Raw genomic sequence first — 21,674 nt, forward strand, 5'->3', positions numbered from 1 at the left:
TGTGATAAGACGCCAGCACCCTCTACAAAGATCTGTAGTGTTTAGATGTGATAAGACGCCAGCACCCTCTACAAAGATCTGTAGTATTTAGATGTGATAAGACGACAGCGCCCTCTACAAAGATCTGTAGTGTTTAGATGTGATAAGACGCCAGCACCCTCTACAAAGATCTGTAGTATTTAGATGTGATAAGACGACAGCGCCCTCTACAAAGATCTGTAGTATTTAGATGTGATAAGACGACAGCGTCCTCTACAAAGATCTGTAGTATTTAGATGTGATAAGACGACAGCGCCATCTACAAAGATCTGTTGTATTTCTATGTGATAAGACGACAGCGCCCTCTACAAAGATCTGTTGTATTTCTATGTGATAAGACGACAGCGCCTTTGAAGTTTGTAAATCTAAAGTGCACCTACCATGGTGTGCTCTAAGCCTCATCAGTACATTTCTTATGATCTGAGCAAAGACATGAAAACGTCCCCATATTAAACCATAATATTGTCACAGCAGAGAATTCTTTTAATTCCTTCCCTGTGCGACAGACAGACCAACAATACAGGGAGTCAGTTGAAGACATCTCCTACTTGTCTGGAATAACAACTGAAATATCCCTCAGAAAGAACAACTTGAAAGGCCCAGTCTGGTGTCTCGGTAAGCACCATATTGGGAGTCTCACATTGTTATTATGGATGGGCTAGGTCTTTAGAGGGCACACAGAGGGGATGCCACCGCTAACAACATGAATGACGTGTAATTCATACACGGACCCTGGACACCGTCTCTCACATTGCTCAGCTGAGGTTAAGCATGATTGTGTTGCTATGTGAGAGGCTATGTGAGAGGCCATGTGAAAGGCTATGTGAGAGGCCATGTGAGAGGCCATGTGAAAGGCTATGTGAGAGGCCATGTGAGAGGCCATGTGAGAGGCTATGTGAGAGGCCATGTGAGAGGCTATGTGAGAGGCCATGTGAGAGGCTATGTGAGAGGCCATGTGAGAGGCTATGTGAGAGGCCATGTGAGAGGCTACTGTATGTGAGAGGCCATGTGAGAGGCTATGTGAGAGGCCATGTGAGAGGCCATGTGAGAGGCCATGTGAGAGGCCATGTTAGAGGCCATGTGAGAGGCCATGTGAGAGGCCATGTGAGAGGCTATGTGAGAGGCCATGTGAGAGGCGATGTGAGAGGCTATGTGAGAGGCCATGTGAGAGGCCATGTGAGAGGCCATGTGAGAGGCCATGTGAGAGGCCATGTGAGAGGCTATGTGAGAGGCTATGTGAGAGGCCATGTGAGAGGCCATGTGAGAGGCTATGTGAGAGGCTGCCCAGGGCCCTCTTGGGTGTCTCTGTCCAGAACTATACAGTATATCTCTATAGCTCTGCCTCTGACCTTCCTCTGCTGCTAAGTCATAAGTATACATTTAGTCCCATATCAATTGATGACCTATGCTGTCTACAGAAGAGGACAGTGGAGGGGTGGTGGGTATATACAGTTGAAGTCGGAAGTTTACATACACCTTAGCCAAATACATTTAAACTCAGTTTTTCACAATTCCTGCCATTTAATCCCAGTAAAAATTCCCTGTCTTAGTTCAGTTAGGATCACCACTTTATTTTAAGAATGTGAAATGTCAGAATAATAGTAGAGAGAATGATTTATTTCAGCTTTTTTTCTTTCACATTCCCAGTGGGTCAGAAGTTTACATATGTACAGTGGGGCAAAAAAGTATTTAGTCAGCCACCAATTGTGCAAGTTCTCCCACTTAAAAAGATGAGAGAGGCCTGTATTTTTCATCATAGGTACACTTTAACTATGACAGACAAAATGAGAAAAAAAAATCCTGAAAATCACATTGTAGGATTTTTAATTTATTTATTTGCAAATTATGGTGGAAAATAAGTATTTGGTCAATAACAAAAGTTTATCTCAATACTTTGTTATTTTCCTTTTGTTGGCAATGACAGAGGTCAAACGTTTTCTGTAAGTCTTCACAAGGTTTTCACACACTGTTGCTGGTATTCTGGCCCATTCCTCCATGCAGATCTCCTCTAGAGCAGTGATGTTTTGGCGCTGTTGCTGGGCAACACGGACTTTCAACTCCCTCCAAAGATTTTCTATGGGGTTGAGATCTGGAGACTGGCTAGGCCACTCCAGGACCTTGAAATGCTTCTTACGAAGCCACTCCTTCGTTGCCCGGGCGGTGTGTTTGGGATCATTGTCATGCTGAAAGACCCAGCCACGTTTCATCTTCAATGCCCTTGCTGATGGAAGGAGGTTTTCACTCAAAATCTCACAATACATGGCCCCATTCATTCTATCCTTTACACGGATCAGTCGTCCTGGTCCCTTTGCAGAAAAACATCCCCAAAGCATGATGTTTCCACCCCCATGCTTCACAGTGGGTATGGTGTTCTTTGGATGCAACTCAGCATTCTTTGTCCTCCAAACACGACGAGTTGAGTTTTTACCAAAAAGTTCTATTTTGGTTTCATCTGACCATATGACATTCTCCCAATCTTCTTCTGGATCATCCAAATGCTCTCTAGCAAACTTCAGACGGACCTGGACATGTACTGGCTTAAGCAGGGGGACACATCTGGCACTGCAGGATTTGAGTCCCTGGCGGCGTAGTGTGTTACTGTTGGTAGGCTTTGTTACTTTGGTCCCAGCTCTCTGCAGGTCATTCACTAGGTCCCCCCGTGTGGTTCTGGGATTTTTGCTCACCGTTCTTGTGATCATTTTGACCCCACGGGGTGAGATCTTGCGTGGAGCCCCAGATCGAGGGAGATTATCAGTGGTCTTGTATGTCTTCCATTTTCCTAATAATTGCTCCCACAGTTGATTTCTTCAAACCAAGCTGCTTACCTATTGCAGATTCAGTCTTCCCAGCCTGGTGCAGGTCTACAATTTTGTTTATGGTGTCCTTTGACAGCTCTTTGGTCTTGGCCATAGTGGAGTTTGGAGTGTGACAGTTTGAAGTTGTGGACAGGTGTCTTTTATACTGATAACAAGTTCAAACAGGTGCCCCAATTTTCGTGGTATCCAATCGCTAGTAATTACTATCGTGTCTCATCGCTACAACTCCCGTACGGGCTCGGGAGAGACGAAGGTCGAAAGCCACGCGTCCTCCGAAGCACAACCCAACCAAGCCGCACTGCTTCTTAACACAGCACAACTCCAACCCGGAAGCCAGCCACACCAATGTGTCGGAGGAAACACTGTGCACCTGGCCCCCTTGGTTAGCGCGCACTGCGCCCGGCCCGCCACAGGAGTCGCTGGAGCGCGATGAGACAAGGATATCACTACCGGCCAAACCCTCCCTAACCCGGACGACGCTAGGCCAATTGTGCGTCGCCCCACGGACCTCCCGGTCGCGGCCAGCTGCGACAGAGCCTGGCCACGAACCCAGAGACTCTGGTGGCACAGCTAGCACTGCGATGCAGTGCCCTAGACCACTGCGCCACCCGGGAGCGTAGTCTGTTTTTTTATGGCAGTTTTGGAGCAGTGGCTTTTTCCTTGCTGAGCGGCCTCTCAGGTTATGTCGATATAGGACTCGTTTTACTGTGGATATAGATACTTTTGTACCTATTTCCTCCAGCATCTTCACAAGGTCCTTTGCTGTTGCTCTGTGATTGATTTGCACGTTTCGCACCAAAGTACATTCATCTCTAGGAGACAGAACGTGTCTCCTTCCTGAGCGGTATGACGGCTGCGTGGTCCCATGGTGTTTATACCTGCGTACTATTGTTTGTACAGATCAACGTGGTACCTTCAGGTGTTTGGAAGTTGCTCCCAAGGATGAACCAGACTTGTGGAGGTCTACAATTTCTTTTCTGAGGTCTTGGCTGATTTCTTTTGATTTTCCCATAATGTCAAGCAAAGAGGTACTGAGTTTGAAGGTAGGCCTTGAAATACATCCACAGGTACACCTCCAATTGACTCAAATTATGTCAATTAGCCTAGCAGAAGCTTCTAAAGCCATGACATCATTTTCTGGAGTTTTCCAAGCTGTTTAAAGGCACAGTCAACTTAGTGTATGTAAACTTCTGACCCCTGGAATTGTGATACAATGAATTATAAGTGAAATAATCTGTCTGTAAACAATTGTTGGAAAAATGACTTGTGTCATGCACAAAGTAGATGTCCTAACCGACTCGCCAAAACTATAGTTTGTTAACAAGAAATGTGTGGTGGTTGAAAAACAAGTTTTAATGACTCCAACCTAAGTGTGTGTGTGTAAAGTTCCGACTTCTACTGCATGTGGATATTTTGAAGAAAATGTATGATTATTTATAGATCCTTTATTGCCTTCAGGTCTCCAGGTAAGAGAATCAGGACCTGACTACTGTTGAGCAATTTGTGTGTGTATTTGAATGTGAAAATGTTTGACTTGCACATACTGTAATATCCTGACATTCCAGGGGGCCTCATTTCAAAAACTGTCATATGTGCAGTGCAGATTTGCTTGTAATTGAGCCATTAAAAAAAAAACAAGGCCCCTGATAACTTGATCGTTACTTGATTATACTTACAAATATAAAACCAATTGGTATACACTATTTCCTTATCAAAGTAATAATACATTTTACTTGCTATGGTTGAGAAAGAAATTATTTGGAAATGTATTGCACTTCAAATGAGTGAATCATTAACAGGTTAGTTTATCGTTTCTTTGCTTGAATACCCAAGGGTCTTTCCTTCATGCAAACTTTATCACAAAAGTTGAAAATGGGGAGGATGACACATGGGGAGGATGGAAATATTCATATGTAGAAACTGTTTTGAAAACAGTTATAGTGGGAGTCAGAGTTAGACAAAACTAATTCACCTGTACAACACTACACCATTCTCTCAAAACCACAGCAAACATACAGTGTCTCAAGTCTGAACTTAAACTGCATCCTCTGTGGAGTAATATGGTATGGTTCTAGTATAACATTCATCCAGTTTATAGTGTCCAACTCTCAAGGTCGGCTCTCCCCCACTGACACCAGTGAGTGCTTTGCATATTATTTGTTTATGACAGGATCTCATCTCAGCCATACAAAAAACAACGTTCAAGATTAGCCCCCATGTTTTTTTGTTCTCTGGAAGGGGACAACTTTGATAAATTAATCTGTGAGTCAGTGAGCATGTTATTTTACGAAGTGTTACAATGTAATATATTGTGTGCTGTCCAAGAAAACCTGAATACACAATGAGGGACAGCAATATACAGGAGGGTAATTGGATATTTCTTGTAAGAGTTCATGTAATGTGACGGAAAATTACTCTAGTAATACTCTGTCTGAGCTATTCTATCCTGAGTTTAAAGAGAACTGAAAGACCCTGAAAGAGAATGTCCTCCATAGTTCTAAGAGCAGGAGTCATGCTGGGGAAACCCTTGTAATCCAATGATGTTGCTTTGTTTGGTTATCAATGAGCCCTTTGATTTTAGGCCCAGGGAGCCACTAAAGATCTGACTACTGCTCTTTTACTACTTTTCACTGAAAGAAACACAGGTTATAGAAGAAAGAGAACTATACTCATTTGCATCCTTTTGGAAAAGGCAGTTTACAATGCTATATTACACAGCACTAAAGTCACCCAATAGCCTATTGGCTAACACAACTATTTCAATAAAATTATAATTCAATAAATAGTTAAATTTTTCTGGGGCTCATCTGATTTACAATTGAAATCACAGATTATGTTTTGCTCATGTGAGCACATATTGACAATAGCATTGGACTGAATATGTAATGTTGTACATTGTCATTTTGTGTTTTATTGCATCATTTTGGCAACGTTTGCATTTTGGCTCTGTGAGAGGAAATATTTGACTGTCTATCTTTAAATATTATATCCTAACTAAAATTGGTGGGCAATCTAAATGCTAGGCAGCTTGTAATATCTGAACATAGATTCTAGTGATTCTACTTGTGCATTTATTCTAGTCTTACATCATTGTTTTTATTTCAATAGTATTTGGTGTGATGTTGATCTATCAACCATTGTTAAACAAATTGACCTACAGTCTCTTCCCCAACTTCTGTCCCCATTTGTCATCCAGTCTGTCTCTGTTATGGAATCTCTAGCCAGAGAGCTCAAGTTAATCACCGACATGGTGTTGTCATCATTCATGTCATTGACTACAATGTGAAAAAGAAAGAAGACAGAAAAGGGAAGATGTAGAGTTGGTGATAAAGGGAGGTAGAGGAGAAAGTTAAGCCGGAAAGAGAAAAGCCATGCAGATACCAATTACAACATGGCTAAATTGTAATAAGAGAGTAGAACATGTAAGGATAGGTTTCATCACCCGGAGAGTTTACATTTGTTTGCTGGTGTATTGCCAAGAGAGAGGAGTGAATCTTCATTTCCAGTGGGGACCCAGAGGTCAACGCAAGGAGCGAGATGGACACGTGGGGAACAGAGGGATTGGACAAAAGGACGGAAAGTGGAAGCGGCAGGGCGAATGTGGCCGTGTGTTTAGCAGTCCCAAAAGAATGGGTACTACATCAACTCCAGCAGGGGCCCAAGAGGTTAATGGATAAGACTGCCCAGCAGGGGTCATGGGTCAGGAGGCCACTCTCCACCAGGGCTAATTGGCCACAGCGAACAGAGTTCAGGCCCACCGGCCGGCCCTCCATGGAGAAATACATACACATGTATACAGCAGCTTTGATGGAGGCGTCTTCCATCAAGGCCCTTGATCTGACTGAGAGAGAGAGCTCCTCTGTTGTGCTTCTGTTCTCAGACAGGCCTGAATTAGAACAATCACAGCCCTTCCCCGTACATCGCCCTCACTACCACCTACAGTGATGCAGTTTGACAAGTATAGACAGTATAGGAGGCCTTTGGTTCTTTCTTACAGACGCATTTCAATGCAATTCTTTGTTGTTGTAGGTTCAGATTACATATGAAAACTTTTTGCTTTGTGATATTTTTAAACCATTTTATCCCCTTTTTTCCTCGGCATATAATTAATATGCAGTAATTTTTCTTAGCAATTAACCTGACAGAAATTCCTATGTCAAGTAAAAATGTCTAGTACTGTAAGTAGATGTAACCTGCTCAGTCATTGTTGTGGAATTACTTTATTGCCTTCAGCGCGCAAGTACACTGCTCAAAAAAATAAAGGGAACACTTAAACAACACAATGTAACTCCAAGTCAATCACACTTCTGTGAAATCAAACTGTCCACTTAGGAAGCAACACTGATTGACAATAAATTTCACATGCTGTTGTGCAAATGGAATAGACAAAAGATGGAAATTATAGGCAATTAGCAAGACACCCCCCAAAACAGGAGTGATTCTGCAGGTGGTGACCACAGACCACTTCTCAGTTCCTGAGCATAGGAACTGAGAAGTGGTCTGTGGTCACCACCTGCAGAATCACTCCTGTTTTGGGGGGTGTCTTGCTAATTGCCTATAATTTCCATCTTTTGTCTATTCCATTTGCACAACAGCATGTGAAATTTATTGTCAATCAGTGTTGCTTCCTAAGTGGACAGTTTGATTTCACAGAAGTGTGTTTGACTTGGAGTTACATTGTGTTGTTTAAGTGTTCCCTTTATTTTTTTGAGCAGTGTATATAACCCCTTATACCATACTGAATGAAAAAGTAGTTGTCCAGGTCAACACAAAGGGATCAATTAACATGGAAAAAGTGGGACAAATCCTCCTGGAAGATGGTCTATCTATTACAAGCCATAGTTTAGTTGAGAGCCTGACAGTTGTGTATCATAAACACAGGAGACAACACAACTGAAGTGGAGAAACAAACAGTCAATAGAGCTACGTAAGTGCTATACTTCTGAGAGTTATTGTCACAGTAGCTTATACTAAACTTTCTGACAGAAACAACCATTCCCAGGATACAAATTGCTCCAAGTAAATTACTGCCCTACAAATATCAACAAATTATCTTATCCAGTAGGCCATAAACCATCAGATGTGATACATTACATTGTTAAAGGATACATGAGTCGAATAGGGAGTCCTTTCACAGCCTGAGGGAATCAATCTTACTAGCAGGCCATCAGAGGAATAAGGCAGAATAAGAATGAGGGCTCTTTTTGGCCCATTGTTCCTAAATGGATAGTAAATGAGATGTGTCTCATCTTGTCTTCTCCTGTCAGAGACAGATCATATACAGTACAGAAGGATCCTGACAGATTGCAGTTGTCATGCTGATGCTGTCACTGGCCTGGTGCTGAAGAGGTTAATGATTTATGGAGAATGGTGGGATGCCCAGAGTGGGCCTTGGTTAATTCCCACCTCTCTCACAGGGCTACTTCTTTGGGTCTGCCTGCCCACAGCCTGCCTAGGCAGCTCCACAGTAGGGGGACCTGCCTGACTCTGCTGGCCTCCAGCTAAACTCTGTGCTCCCAGCAGGGTAGGAGACCCATGCTCTCTTCAAGGCCTGTGAATGGATTCAAAGAGCTGTGTAGGAGGGACTGAGGAGACTGATGAGGAGCTGCTGAGGAGATTCACAAGGAGCAAAAAGTAGCAAACAAAGTTAAATTACTTCAAAAGATATTGTATAAATCAGCACTTCACAATACAACAAATCACAGGATAGGACAACTGCTAATAAGTGTTTCTGTAATGAGAGTTTAGTAAAGAGTAGTTAGTATTTTATTTCAAAGAATGTATTTCACCAAGTATCAGTTAAATTTGTGTCATTAGCCATGTGTCAGTGTACTAATATGGATTCAATGTGGACTGAGGGGTTAAGTCATTTGTTTATATTTGTAGTGCAGTCATTTACCTGTAGAAATTTGTATCCTGGCAATGGTAGTTTCTGTCAGAAAGTACAGTATACCAATGTGGATGCACACTGGTACACACAAAGGTATAAATATGCAATATCTTTCTTTGCATATTTGGGTATTATTCTACACAATCAGGATCTACCCTGAACTGTGAACTACTGAAAGCATCAGATGCATTCAGAGTAAAAATGATATAAATGCAGTCAATCCTAGCTGGTGGCTTTGCTCTTTCTGTTGTGGATATGACTGTGAACGTGTCTATTGAATAGATCCGGGGCAGAGGCTGGGTGTGAGGCAGACCGGGTGATGGATAGCAGAGGGGCCTGTCATCCTATGTCTCACCCTACCCTCATTAAACTGTAAATCTTTCACAACAACTTGTAACTCTACCTGGTGCAACAATGAAGATGCTTACTGAAAACATTTATGTGAGGGGCCACAAAATAGCCTCAATACCTCATTCATCCTGTATAAATGCTAGACAAATCCTTCATGGGACAAATGCAGGTGCCATGAAATACAACAATCTGTAAAGAATATCTGTTTATTTGACATGCTGATAACAGTTATACAGATGTAGGATATTAATTTGAGCCAGTTTGCTACATCAAAAAAATAATAATGCAGCAACAGGAAATGTTCATTATTATGTGGATTATATTTAATGAACATTTTTTGTAGGGGTTGATAAAACATTTCGTAAGGGAAAATAAAGTATGAAATGTCAAAGTGGAAATTACAAACTTCAGAAGCCTTTTCAAACCTCAAATACACTAAATGTTTAAAATGTTCTCCATGGCAGGAAAGTTCTCCTGCAACAGGTTGATCAAATTAAGATCCTACATCTGTATTAGGGAAATGTAATCTTATCAATTAGTAAGACTGAGGGGTCAAGTCAATTGAACTCATGTTGCAGTAGGCCTACCCATGAAGAGAACTTTCCCATGTAATCAAATAAAATCAGTGTTTGAGCAACTGAAAAAACACCGTGATTGATGCATGTGTTGAACTGACAGTATTTATGTAAAACACACATATTGCAAACCTTGCAGAGGCAGGTTTAATCCAATCCAGCCCAGGATAGCGTTATAATGTCAGTGATACAGAACAGACCTAGGACAATTAATCATCAACAGTGACTTAGTGAAATTAATTTATCTCAAATCTAAAATAACTGAGAAATGCGGGACTATTTGAAAAGGGTTGTCTCGGGATTTGAATTGTTTCTACAAGACCTTTCATGATATGAGAAGCATCTTCTCCATATAATGAAGACAGGTACACAATTGACATACTTACTGTAAACCTGCCAAGAGCCTTGGCATCATGTTCCATGGATGCAAGGCTAAACATTTTGAGTTTGACAGAATTACAACAGCGACATCTTGTGGAGAAGAAAAAACGGTGACCCGGAAGATCCGTCACACACCGTCACTGCCGACGATTTTGTTTGTCACAGACCACTGTTATCAAGATGGCGTTACGGCCAGGATCTGGGGGAGGTGGCAGGTACTTCTTTTATGTGTGTAAAAAAATATAAGAAACGAGTCAATTATTTGTCTGACGGTATTCTGCACTTGACCGTTGCGGTTTAAATTGTTCGAAAATGCTATTTACACACGGAATAGCGAGTGAAGAATGAGCGTTTCTGGTAGGCGAGACAGGCTAGCAAGACAGCTAATAATGTTACCTTACCTAAATTAGCTAACTATCATAGGAATGTAGCTTTGGTGAAGTGCTAACGGTAGCTGTACTGTGTCACATTTTTGCTGGCTGTCGAATAATAATAGCCAATAAAATTAACAATGTGTTATAGCTGATATAAGGCGTATTTGCAGTACGGTAATGTAGTTTTCTAACTAGCCATCCAGCTAACGTTAGCTAGTAGCCAGGTCAGCTGAGTTGTCAGATGTTGTTTGCTAGCTAACGTTACTGTAACGCTAACTAGTTTGTGCAAACAGCCTGCCAATCCATACCTGTGTTAAGATGATTCGATACCTAAACACACTGTCATTTTCAGATTGTTGGATTCAGCTGACAAGCTAGCGAGATAACACATAGCCCGAGCTAATAAGGTAGCAGCTAACGTTACATCAGAGCATCCACACATTCTTCCCAACCTCCTTCAATGGTGATGGTGCTTTCAAGACAACTGGGAACTCGTAAAAAAACGAGGTCAAATCCCATAAGATGTTATCCCCTAAATGTTCAAGCACTAAAGCAGCTAACCTGTGCTGCCATGGTGAATCTTCCTGGATAAAGTTGATGTCTGATCAGATGTGGGATGGCATCATGACGTGCAAGCTGCCATGGTATTATACTTTCAGTGGCCAAATCTAGGCTTTATCATGATCTCCTCACACCTGCTTATAGCCTAGATCTCCCCATGAAAGATAAATCCTCTATGCTCAGACTAAAAACGTTGCTTATCTGATCTTTGCTTCTGGTCTGATCTTATTATAATAAATCTATTGTAGGTCAGTCAGCTCTATCAGTCATGTCTTAACACTAGAACAACCATAGGCCAACAAACATTGACATTTGATTTTGTACCAACAAAAATTGCCTCCCCCCAAAAAGCAAGGTATTGAGGCTGTCCTAACTTTTCCTAAATGTTTTTAACTGTTTTCTCACACCTATTCCCAACTTAACACGCCGAGACAATGCACTGTAGAATGTTGGTACCCACCCAGGCGCTAATGCGTCTCTCTCTCCTTACTGGATGAATGGGTGATAATTACTTCACAATTGAATTAACATTAGGCCTAACTGAATGATAAGGAGGGTGAAGAGGTTGATTTAATTTAGAAAGACAATATTGTAATGATGAGTTTGTGTTATGCCTATTTATCAGCGTTGGCGCTCATGTTTATGGCAAATAATTTGACCGGGCACAGCAGGTTAATATAATTTTATTTTGATGTTTTACTTTGCTAAAAATAAGCTGTTACAGTACTGATTTATTTATTTAACTATATTATTAATCACATTTATTGTAAGGGAAACGAAAACATGCTATGTGCTGCACTAGGCCTTTAGAATAATGCAAAACTTGTCCTTGACTATCCAAGTTGACGAGCAAGGGGAAACAAACGATGCCAGTCAGCCCGCGTAGCCGGCCCATCGAAACTACACCTAAACTATACCAAAACTAATTTCACGCATAATAAGAGTTAGCCTATAGACAAGAGACTATTGTCAATAGTCTGAGTGATAATATTATCAGTTGTCAAATTGTACAATAAAGAGATGGGTGCATCTTCAGAGTCACATGCGTCTACATTTTTTTGCTTTCTATATAGTATCAGAAAGACATATTCTGCAGTTTCTATGAAACTTACCTTTGTCAAATAACTCTCAATTCAAGAGGTGCAGCTCTATTTTCAAATGTCACTTTTTCCAAGAATATTTGTGTTGTCCATGCGTTCAGCACATGACCACTCGCGTGGCAACATTGCTCTGGCAACTAAGCAAAGACTAGTAACATAATACATGTAAAATATGCCATTCTGTTTCCTTTTAAATACTTTTTCTTATTTCTGCAATGTTTCTTTAGACCTACCAAAACAAAATTATAATAGACTTCTTTGTGATGGACTTACTTATAGTCTAGAATAACAAACTAATGAAAATGCTATTTTGTTCTTTGAAATAATTGTTTTTTAGTTTTCTAATGTTACCTAAGACCTTTAAAAGCACAATCAAATTATTATTCTTCCGATAGCATATATGAAATGTATTTATTAGACTTTTAAAATGTTAATGTGGCATTGGCTGGAAGTGTCAAATTACTTTTTTTACTTTAGGCCTACGTTTTTTTTATTGTTATATTTGGTCATATATTTTCACCAATATTTATTCATGCAATTCATGCTTTACAATTGTTTATGTGCTATTTATCAAGTCTAGGTGTTTGCGCACCTTGCGGGTTGATATGAATCTGATGAGTATGCTAAAAGGGATGCCCAGTTACGTTCTCTAGCGTGTTTTTTGTATATTGTTTTTATTTCACCTTTATTTAACCAGGTAGGCCAGTTGAGATCAAGTTCTCATTTACAACTGCGACCTGGCTAAGATAAAGCAAAGCAGTGCGACAAAGACAACAACACAGAGTTACACATAAACAAACGTACAGTCAATAACACAATAGAAAAATCTATGTACGGTGTGTGCAAATGTAGACGAGTTGGGAGGTAAGGCAATAAATAGGCCATAGAGGTGAAATAATTACAATTTAGCGTTAACACTGGAGTGATAGATGTGCAGATGATGATGTGCAAGTTGAGATTCTGGGGTGCAAATGAGCAAGATGATAAATAACAATATGGGGATGAGGTAGTTGGGTGTGCTATTTACAGATTGGTTGTGTACAAGTACAGTGATCGGTAAGCTGCTCTGACAGCTGATGCTTAAAGTTAGAGAGGGAGATATAAGGCTTCAGTGATTTCTGCAATTCGTTTCAGTCATTGGCAGCAGAGAACTGGAAGGAAAGGCGGCCAAAGGAAGTGTTGGCTTTGGGGATAACCAGTGGAGTACCTGAAGGTACCTTGGGGGTACCTAGAGTACCAGTACCTGCTGGAGCGCGTGCTACGGGTGGGTGTTGCTATGGTGGCCAGTGAGCTGAGATAAGGTGGGGCTTTACCTAGCAAAGACTTATAGATTACCTGGAGCCAGTGGGTTTGGCGACTAATATGTAGTGAGGACCAGCCAACGAGACTATACAGGTCGCAGTGGTGGGTAGTATATCGGGCTTTGGTGACAAAACGGATGGCACTGTGATAGACTACTTCCAGTTTGCTGAGTAGAGTGTGGGGGGCTATTTTGTAAATGACATCGCGAAGTCAAGGATCGGTAGGATAGTCAGTTTTACGAGGGTATGTTTGGCAGCATGAGTGAAGGAGGCTTTGTTGCAAAATAGGACGCTGATTCTAGATTTAATTTTGGATTGGAGATGCTTAATGTGAGTCTGGAAGGAGAGTTTACAGTCTAAACAGACACCTAGGTATTTGTAGTTGTCCACATATTCTAAGTCAGAACCGGCCAGAGTAGTGATGCTGGTCGGGCGGGCAGGTGTGGGCAGCAATCGGTTGAAGACCATGTACTTAGTTTTACTAGCATTTAAGAGCAGTTGGAGGCCACGGAAGGAGTGTTGTATGGCATTGAAGCTCGTTTGGAGGTTTGTTAACAGAGTGTCCAAAGAAGGGCCAGATGTATACAGAATGGTGTTTTCTGCGTAGAGGTGGATCAGCGAATCACCTGCGTACTTCTAGGCTGAAAGGCCAGGCAGTTCAAGTGTTAAACCTGAGCTGTTGAATTTAAATAAAGCCTTGGTTTTAAATCTCCTCTCAGTTATTAGTGATTGGTGTAGGGGTCTATGATAAATGGTAAATATTTAGTTAAATCTTGAGTCCTGCTGACTCCTGCATGAGCCTGTTGATATTAGTGAAGCAGCAGCTCGTCCTACAGTGGAGATGAAAAGGCTAGCCTCATGACTTTTTCATCAGCAGCTTGGGCCTGAGCTGAGCAGTGTGAATAATGAATGTCTGCCTGCTACATGCCTCTGAACCCGACCAGCCAGGTGATACAGATACTGCAGCTGAGGAAACCAAATAGTTTAAGATTAGGTTTACAGATTAGGCTGGCCAGAGTAGCCTATCTCACATATGGTCTCATAGGAAATAACAGGTGATGTTTGTCTCTGGCTAACAAATGTTCTGGAGACATTTCTTGTCCTGGCATTGGTGTACTTTAAGACCATTGGTGGGGGTCAGATATAGGTGAAGTGCTGAGCAGCTGAACTCATCCATATTAAAATCTAAGATCTGTAGAGAAGACTGTTTCTCTGGTTCTATAGGTATTATTCAGGCCTCTCCCCCTTCCCTATTAGTCAGGAGTCTATAAAATCAAATCAAACTTTATTTGTCACATGCGCCGAATACAACAAGTGTTGACTTTACCATGAAATTCTTACTTACAAGCCCTTAACCAACAGTGCAGTTTAAGAAGAGTGGTCTCAGATCAGCGAACGTGACCGGGGCTAGCTGTGCATAGCTCTGCTGTGTTGTGTGTGACTGTGATAGTGTGTGGTGTGGGCATGCTACTTGATGACAGAATGTGGTACACTGAGCCAGTGAAGAGGAGCAGGCAGGCGATGTGCTGGCAGCAAGCCTGGAAATAATGAAACCCATCCTGATACCAGGCTGTCAACAGGAGCCAGAGGCATGAGTCTACTCTTTACTGGCCCTGCTGTCTGGCATAGCACTGATGTTATGTCCCAAATGGAACCCTATTATCTATGCAGTGCACTACTTTTGACCAGAAAGTCTGACAAATCATGGGACTAAGAAAATAAAAGATGGCGCCGAAGAACATGGCTGACGTTTTACATTCTCCCAACCAATTGTGCAATTTTGTTATTTTTTTGGTGTTTTGTGTAACTTATTTTTTTACTTATTGTGTACATAATGTTGCTGCTACCGTCTCTTATGACCGAAAATAGCTTCTGGACATCAGAAAAGCGATTTCTCACTGCGGACTGGAAGAAACTTTTTCCTTTAACAAGTCCGATGAGGAGGATATCATGCTTTCACTGGAACGGGCCCAGATCCACGCCTTTTTCGTGAAGAAAAGACGCCGGGAATGGAGACGCAGATCGGGGATCCTTCTGAGAAGCCTGAGGCAAGCGAATAAGCTCCCAATGCCTTCCATTCTCCTTGCTAACGTGAACTCGTTAGAAAATAAAATTGATGACCTACTATTAAGATTATCCTACCAGGCCTCCCGGATGGCGCAGTGGTCTAGGGCACTGCATCGCAGTGCTAACTGCGCCACCAGAGTCTCTGGGTTCGCGCCCAGGCTCTGTCGCAGCCGGCCGCGACCGGGAGGTCCGTGGGGCGACGCACAATTGGCATAGCGTCGTCCGGGGTAGGGAGGGTTTGGCCGGTAGGGATATCCTTGTCTCATCGCGCTCCAGCGACTCCTGTGGCGGGCCGGGCGCAGTGCGCGCCAGCCAAGGGGGCCAGGTACACGGTGTTTCCTCCGACACATTGGTGCGGCTGGCTTCCGGGTTGGAGGCGCGCTGTGTTAAGAAGCAGTACGGCTGGTTGGGTTGTGCTTCGGAGGACGCATGGCTTTCGACCTTCGTCTCTCCCGAGCCCGTACGGGAGTTGTAGCGATGAGACAAGGTAGTAATTACTAGCGATTGGATACCACGAAAATTGGGGAGAAAATGGGATAAAAAAATAATAAAATAAAATAAAAAATAAAAAAAGATTATCCTACCAACGGAACATTAAAAACTGTAACATCTTATGTTTCGCGGAGACGTGGCTGAACAAAGAAGCAGACAATATAGAGCTGGCGGGATTTTCCATGCACCGGCAGAACAGAGACGCTACCTCTGGTAAGACGAGGGGTAGGAGGGTGTATCTTTTTGTCAATAACAGCTGGAGCGTGATTTCATAATAATAAGGAAAGTCTTGTGGTATTGCTCGCCTGAGGTAGTGTACCTTATGTTACGTTGTCGACCACACTATCTACCAAGAGAGTTCTTATCTGTATTATTCGTAGCTACAGGACTGTTTTGCTAGCAATTGTTAGAAAACAGACTGGAATATGTTCCGGGATTCATCCAATGGCATTGAGGAATACACCACCTCAGTCATCGGCTTCATCAATAAGTGCATCGATGACGTCAATACATTTCCCAACCAGAAGCCATGGATTACAGGCAACATCTGCATCAAGCTAAAGTCTAGAGCTGCCGCTTTCAAGGAGCGGGAGACTAATCCGGACGCTTATAAGGAATCCCGCTATGCCCTCAGACGAACCATCAAACAAGCAAAGTGTCAATACAGGATTAAGATTGAATCCTACTACACCAGCTCTGACGCTCGTCGGATGTGACAGGGCTTGAAAACTATTACAGACTACAAAGGGAAACCCAGAGCTGCCCAGTGACACGAGCCTACCAGACAGGCTAAATGCCTTTTATGCTCACTTCGAGGCAAGCAACACTGAAGCATGCACGAGAGCACTATCTGTCCTGGATGACTGTCTGATAATGCTCTCGGTAGCCGATGTGAACAAAACCTTTAAACAGGTCAACATTCACAAAGCCACTGGGCAAGACGGATTACCAGGACGTGTACTCAAAGCATGCGTGGACCAACTGTCAAGGGTCCACTGATAGAGTCTGTAATACCTACATGTTTCAAGCAGACCACCATAGTCCCTGTGCCCAAGGAAGCAAAGGTAACCTGCCTGAATGGTTGCCGCCCCGTGGCACTCACGTCGGTAGCCATGAAGTGATTTGAAAGGCTGGTCATGGCTCACATCAACAGCATCCTCCCGGACACCCTAGACCCACTCCAATTCGCATACCGCCCCAACAGATCCACAGATGACGCAATCTCAATGGCACTCAACACTGCCCTTTCTCACCTGGACAAAAGGAACAGCTATGTGAGAATGCTGGTCATCGACTACAGCTCAGCGTTCAACACCATAGTGCCCACGAAGCTCATCACTAAGCTAAGGACTCTGGGACTCAATACCTCCCTCTGCATCTGGATCCTGGACTTCCTGACTGGCTGCCCCCAGGTGGTAAGAGTAGGCAACAACACGTCTGCCACGCTGATCCTTAACACTGGGGCCCCTCAGGGTTGTGTACTTAGTCCCCTCCTGTATTCCCTGTTCACTCACGACTGCGTGGCCAAACACGGCTCCAACACCATCATTACGTTTTCTGATGACACAACAGTGGTAGGCCTGATCACCGACAACGATGAAACGGCCTATAGGGAGGAGGTCAGAGAACTGGCAGTATGGTGCCAGGACAACAACGTCTCCCTCAATGTGAGCAAGACAACGGAGCTGATCGTAGACTACAGGAACAGACGGGCCGAACAGGCCCCCATTAACATCGACGGGGCTGTAGTGGAGCGGGTCGAGAGTTTCAAGTTCCTTGGTGTCCACATCATTATGGTCCAAATATAGTCATTTCCCCCTCAGGAGACTGAAAAGATTTGGCATCGGCCCCCAGATCCTCAAAAGGTTCTACAGCTGCACCATCGAGAGCATCCTGACCGGTTGCATCACCGCCTGGTATGACAACTGCTCGGCATCTGACTGTAAGGCGCTAGAGGGGAGTGCGAACGGCCCAGTACATCACTGGGGCCAAGCTTCCTGCCATCCAGGACCCCTATATAATAGGCAGTGTCAGAGGAAAGCCCATAAAATTGTCAACCAAGTCTAGGACCAAAAGGCTCCTCAACAGCTTCTACCCCCAAGCCATTAGACTGCTGAACAACTCATAAAAATCGCCACCGGACAATTTACATTGACCTCCCCCCCTTGTACACTGTTGCTACTCACTGTTTGTTTGTTACCTATGCTGCATAGTCACTTCGCCCCCACCTACATGTACAGCTTACCTCAACTAGCCTGTACCCCTGTATATATAGCCTCGTTATTGTTACTTTTTATTGTTACTTTTTATTTTAGCCTACTAGGTAAATATTGTCTTCTTCTTGAACTGCACTGTTGGTTAAAGGCTTGTAAGTAAGCATTTCACGGTAAAGTCTACATTTGTTGTATTCGGCGCATGTGGCAAATAAAGTTTGATTTGACTAGCACACCACTAGGCCTATAGGAGTTGCGATAGGAGAGTTGTACTATAGCAACAGGTATTAGCTAACTTTTTGAGTTCTGTTGAGCTTGTGGGAAAACCTCAGCTATATGTAGATTTAATCTTCATTCAAAGTGGTTGGATGAGTGAGACTGAGAAATTGTACTTGGATGAATTGCTCAAGACAGGTTAAATTGTTATTTAAAGGTTCATAGTTAAGTATCATATTAATGTTCTAAATCCGAGCTGTTTAATCTGATTTTGGGAGGGTACATGACTAAGATGTAGGACAACAACCTAGCTAATAGGCCAACTGGTGCTTCCAGAACTTTCAGTATGCACATTATTCATTAATTGTGTCCAAAATGCCAAGAGAATTCAAAGTATGAAAGACTGGTGGTTTACATTAGGTTACAGTGCAGTGAGTGCACATTGCAATAGATAGATGTACTACATAATTTAAGGCTCATATGAGGTGTTCATTAATGTTGAATGATCAGTGCTTTTTACCCCCTTTTCTCCCCAATTTCGTGGTATCCAATTGTTAGTAATTACTATCTTGTCTCATCGCTACAACTCCCGTACGGGCTCGGGAGAGACGAAGGTCGAAAGCCATGCGTCCTCCGAAACACAACCCAACCAAGCCGCACTGCTTCTTAACACAGCGCGCCTCCAACCCGGAAGCTAGTCGCACCAATGTGTCGGAGGAAACACCGTGCACCTGGCTCCCTTGATTAGCGCACACTGCGACCGGCCCACCACAGGAGTCGCTGGTGTGCGATGAGACAAGGATATCCCTACCGGCCAAACCCTCCCTAACCCGGACGACGCTATGCCAATTGTGCGTCGCCCCACGGACCTCCCGGTCGCGGCCGGCTGCGACAGAGCCTGGGCGCAAACCCAGAGTCTCTGGTGGCGCAGCTAGGACTGCGATGCAGTGCCCTAGACCACTGCGCCACCCGGGAGGCAGAATGATCAGTGCTTTTGTTGAAATATGTTACCAGAGTGAAAAGGAGTAAGCACATTAGGCCTAATGATAGACAAGGATCTGGTATGCTAGTTACTGTGGTAGAAGCACCTGGTGGCATGGCTCAAGCCATAAATTAGTCCTACGATGTTGTATCAATGAACACAGGCCTTGTACATTGCGCTGGCCTATACAGAGCCCACAGCTCGCATCACTGGCACTGCTGATCTCACTCTGGGTTAATCTGCACTGTTATTCCAAGGGGTTTCATTTGCTGTGGTTGCGTAGCATAGCACTGCTATTAAAGCTCTGTAAAACTACAGGCTAAATCTGAGGGAGAACAGATGTGAGCCAGAATCTTTCACTCCACATCAAGCCCAGGTCAAGGGAAAGCATCCTTGTATTGTTATTGCATTTGTAAACAAAGGAATATTACCTTTTTTCGAATGATCATTTTATGATTTTGGGATTATAAAATAGAAAAACTAAGTTTTCTATCTCACGACACTTTGGTATCATTGGGAAAGGATTATTTTTGACAAGATGGAGAAAAGAGCCGAGCTAGCAAGTGCCATTTGGATGGATTAATGGATTTGCCTGAAATGGCAGTTGTGAAGTGAAGCCTCCTTGTCCGGTGTACTGCTCTGTAGGATGGACTGGGCTAGTGGGCTTAGCTGGGTATTGGTAGTCTCAGGTGTTATGATGGGCGCAGGTAGGCTAGTGCTGTCTGCTTGTATCCTCATCCATCTCTTTTCTCCTCCAGCATCAGTGTGACCACAGAGCCAGTGAGAGTAGGCGTCAGATAAGAAGCAGACTGCGTCATAGTGCCAAGATGTCCTTGTTCACTCTTTATCCCTCTGCCTCATTCTCTTACACTGTCTGCTCTCAGAATCTAGCCTACATTTTGTGTTTCTATAGATAAAAAAGTTTCTATAGATTCCTGTCTTTTCAATTTCCCTGCCGCATCATGATCTAGACATATTCACCATCAATTACCGCACATGAAACAACCACTGATGTGCATCCCATTAAAACCATATGTCTGGCTGTTATTACTTAACCATTATGGCAAATTAGAGCACGGATACACTAGGAGAAGTATTCCGTAATGGCTGTTGTCAGAGGAGCTCATTCCCTGATCGATAAATGTTGTTCTGTGCAACAGCAAAGTGTTATTTGATACATTTTTCTTCCTGCTTGTCAAGTTTAGTCCTCGCGATCAATGCAATATTCATTCATGCATTCCCTGGAAAGCGGTGAGCTAGAACAGTAAAGGCCACCCTGAATTCAAGTCCAGGCTGCCTAGCCGAACAGAAAAGTGCCCGGAATAAAAAGACGGAACAGAGAAAGGGAGGCTAGGTGCTGCTACATCACCATACAGTTGCATGTTTATTATTTTACTTCCTTACAATGGTCACGGTGCCATTGTAAGGAAATCATATCCAATCTCCAGTTTTTGTAACGCTTTGTGACGTGAATGATGACTCCATTGTTAAAATGATAGCTATTGTGTCACATTGCCCAAAGTCTGACAAATGATTGGCGTGTGAACTGATAATGATCCATTTGCTAAATGATGTTCGATGAATAGTTCAATCTTTCCTATCTTTATGCCATAGTCTATTATGAGAGACAGTTTTTGTTTATTTATCGTTTTTTAGGGGGTGGATCAGCTTTAATGTTGGGGATAGATTGTTGCTTCCATTCCCCCATATATTTTTGGGGGTAAATATATATATATCCAGATAGATACATATATATATACAGTTGAAGTCGGGCGTTTACATACATCTTAGCCAAATACATTTAAACTCAGTTTTTCACAATTCCTGACATTTAATCCAAGTAAAAATTCCCTGTCTTAGGTCTGTTAGGATCACCACTTCATTTTAAGAATGTGAAATGTCAAAATAATAGTAGAGAGAATGATTTATTTCAGCTTTTATTTCATCACATTCCCAGTGGGTCAGAAGTTTACATACACTCAATTAGTATTTGGTAGCATTGCCTTATAAATTATTTAACTTTGGTTAAACGTTTTGGGTAGCCTTCCACAAGCTTCCCACAATAAGTTGGGTGAATTTTGGCTCATTCCTCCTGACAGAGCTGGTGTAGCTGAGTCAGGTTTGTAAGGCCTCCTTGCTCGCACACGCTTTTTCAGTTCTGCCCACAAATTTTCTATGGGATTGAGGGATTGACTTTGTTATCCTTAAGCCGTTTTGCCACAACTTTGGAAGTATGCTTTGGGTCATTGTCCATTTGGAAGACCCATTTACAACCAAGCTATAACTTCCTGACTGATGTCTTGAGATGTTGCTTCA

At 42.8% G+C, this 21,674-nt stretch overlaps 1 protein-coding gene across 8 annotated transcripts in view; it reads left to right on the forward strand.

Moving 5' to 3' along the window:
* The first annotated feature begins 10,197 nt into the window (after window positions 1-10,197).
* The window catches only part of LOC129822207 (synergin gamma-like), a 47,591-nt gene continuing 36,114 nt past the window's right edge, over window positions 10,198-21,674 (forward strand). For 3 of the 8 annotated variants that reach the window (XM_055880287.1, XM_055880289.1, XM_055880288.1), the window contains exon 1: window positions 10,198-10,267. In XM_055880287.1, coding sequence (XP_055736262.1) covers window positions 10,233-10,267 — 35 coding nt within the window. In that variant the 5' untranslated portion in view covers window positions 10,198-10,232. The remainder of the gene's footprint in view (window positions 10,268-21,674) is intronic. The other 5 variants (XM_055880290.1, XM_055880291.1, XM_055880293.1 and 2 more) reach the window with 3 other exon arrangements.

The sequence above is a fragment of the Salvelinus fontinalis genome, chromosome 24, assembly GCF_029448725.1.
Source record: "Salvelinus fontinalis isolate EN_2023a chromosome 24, ASM2944872v1, whole genome shotgun sequence".
Classification (NCBI taxonomy): Eukaryota; Metazoa; Chordata; class Actinopteri; order Salmoniformes; family Salmonidae; genus Salvelinus; species Salvelinus fontinalis.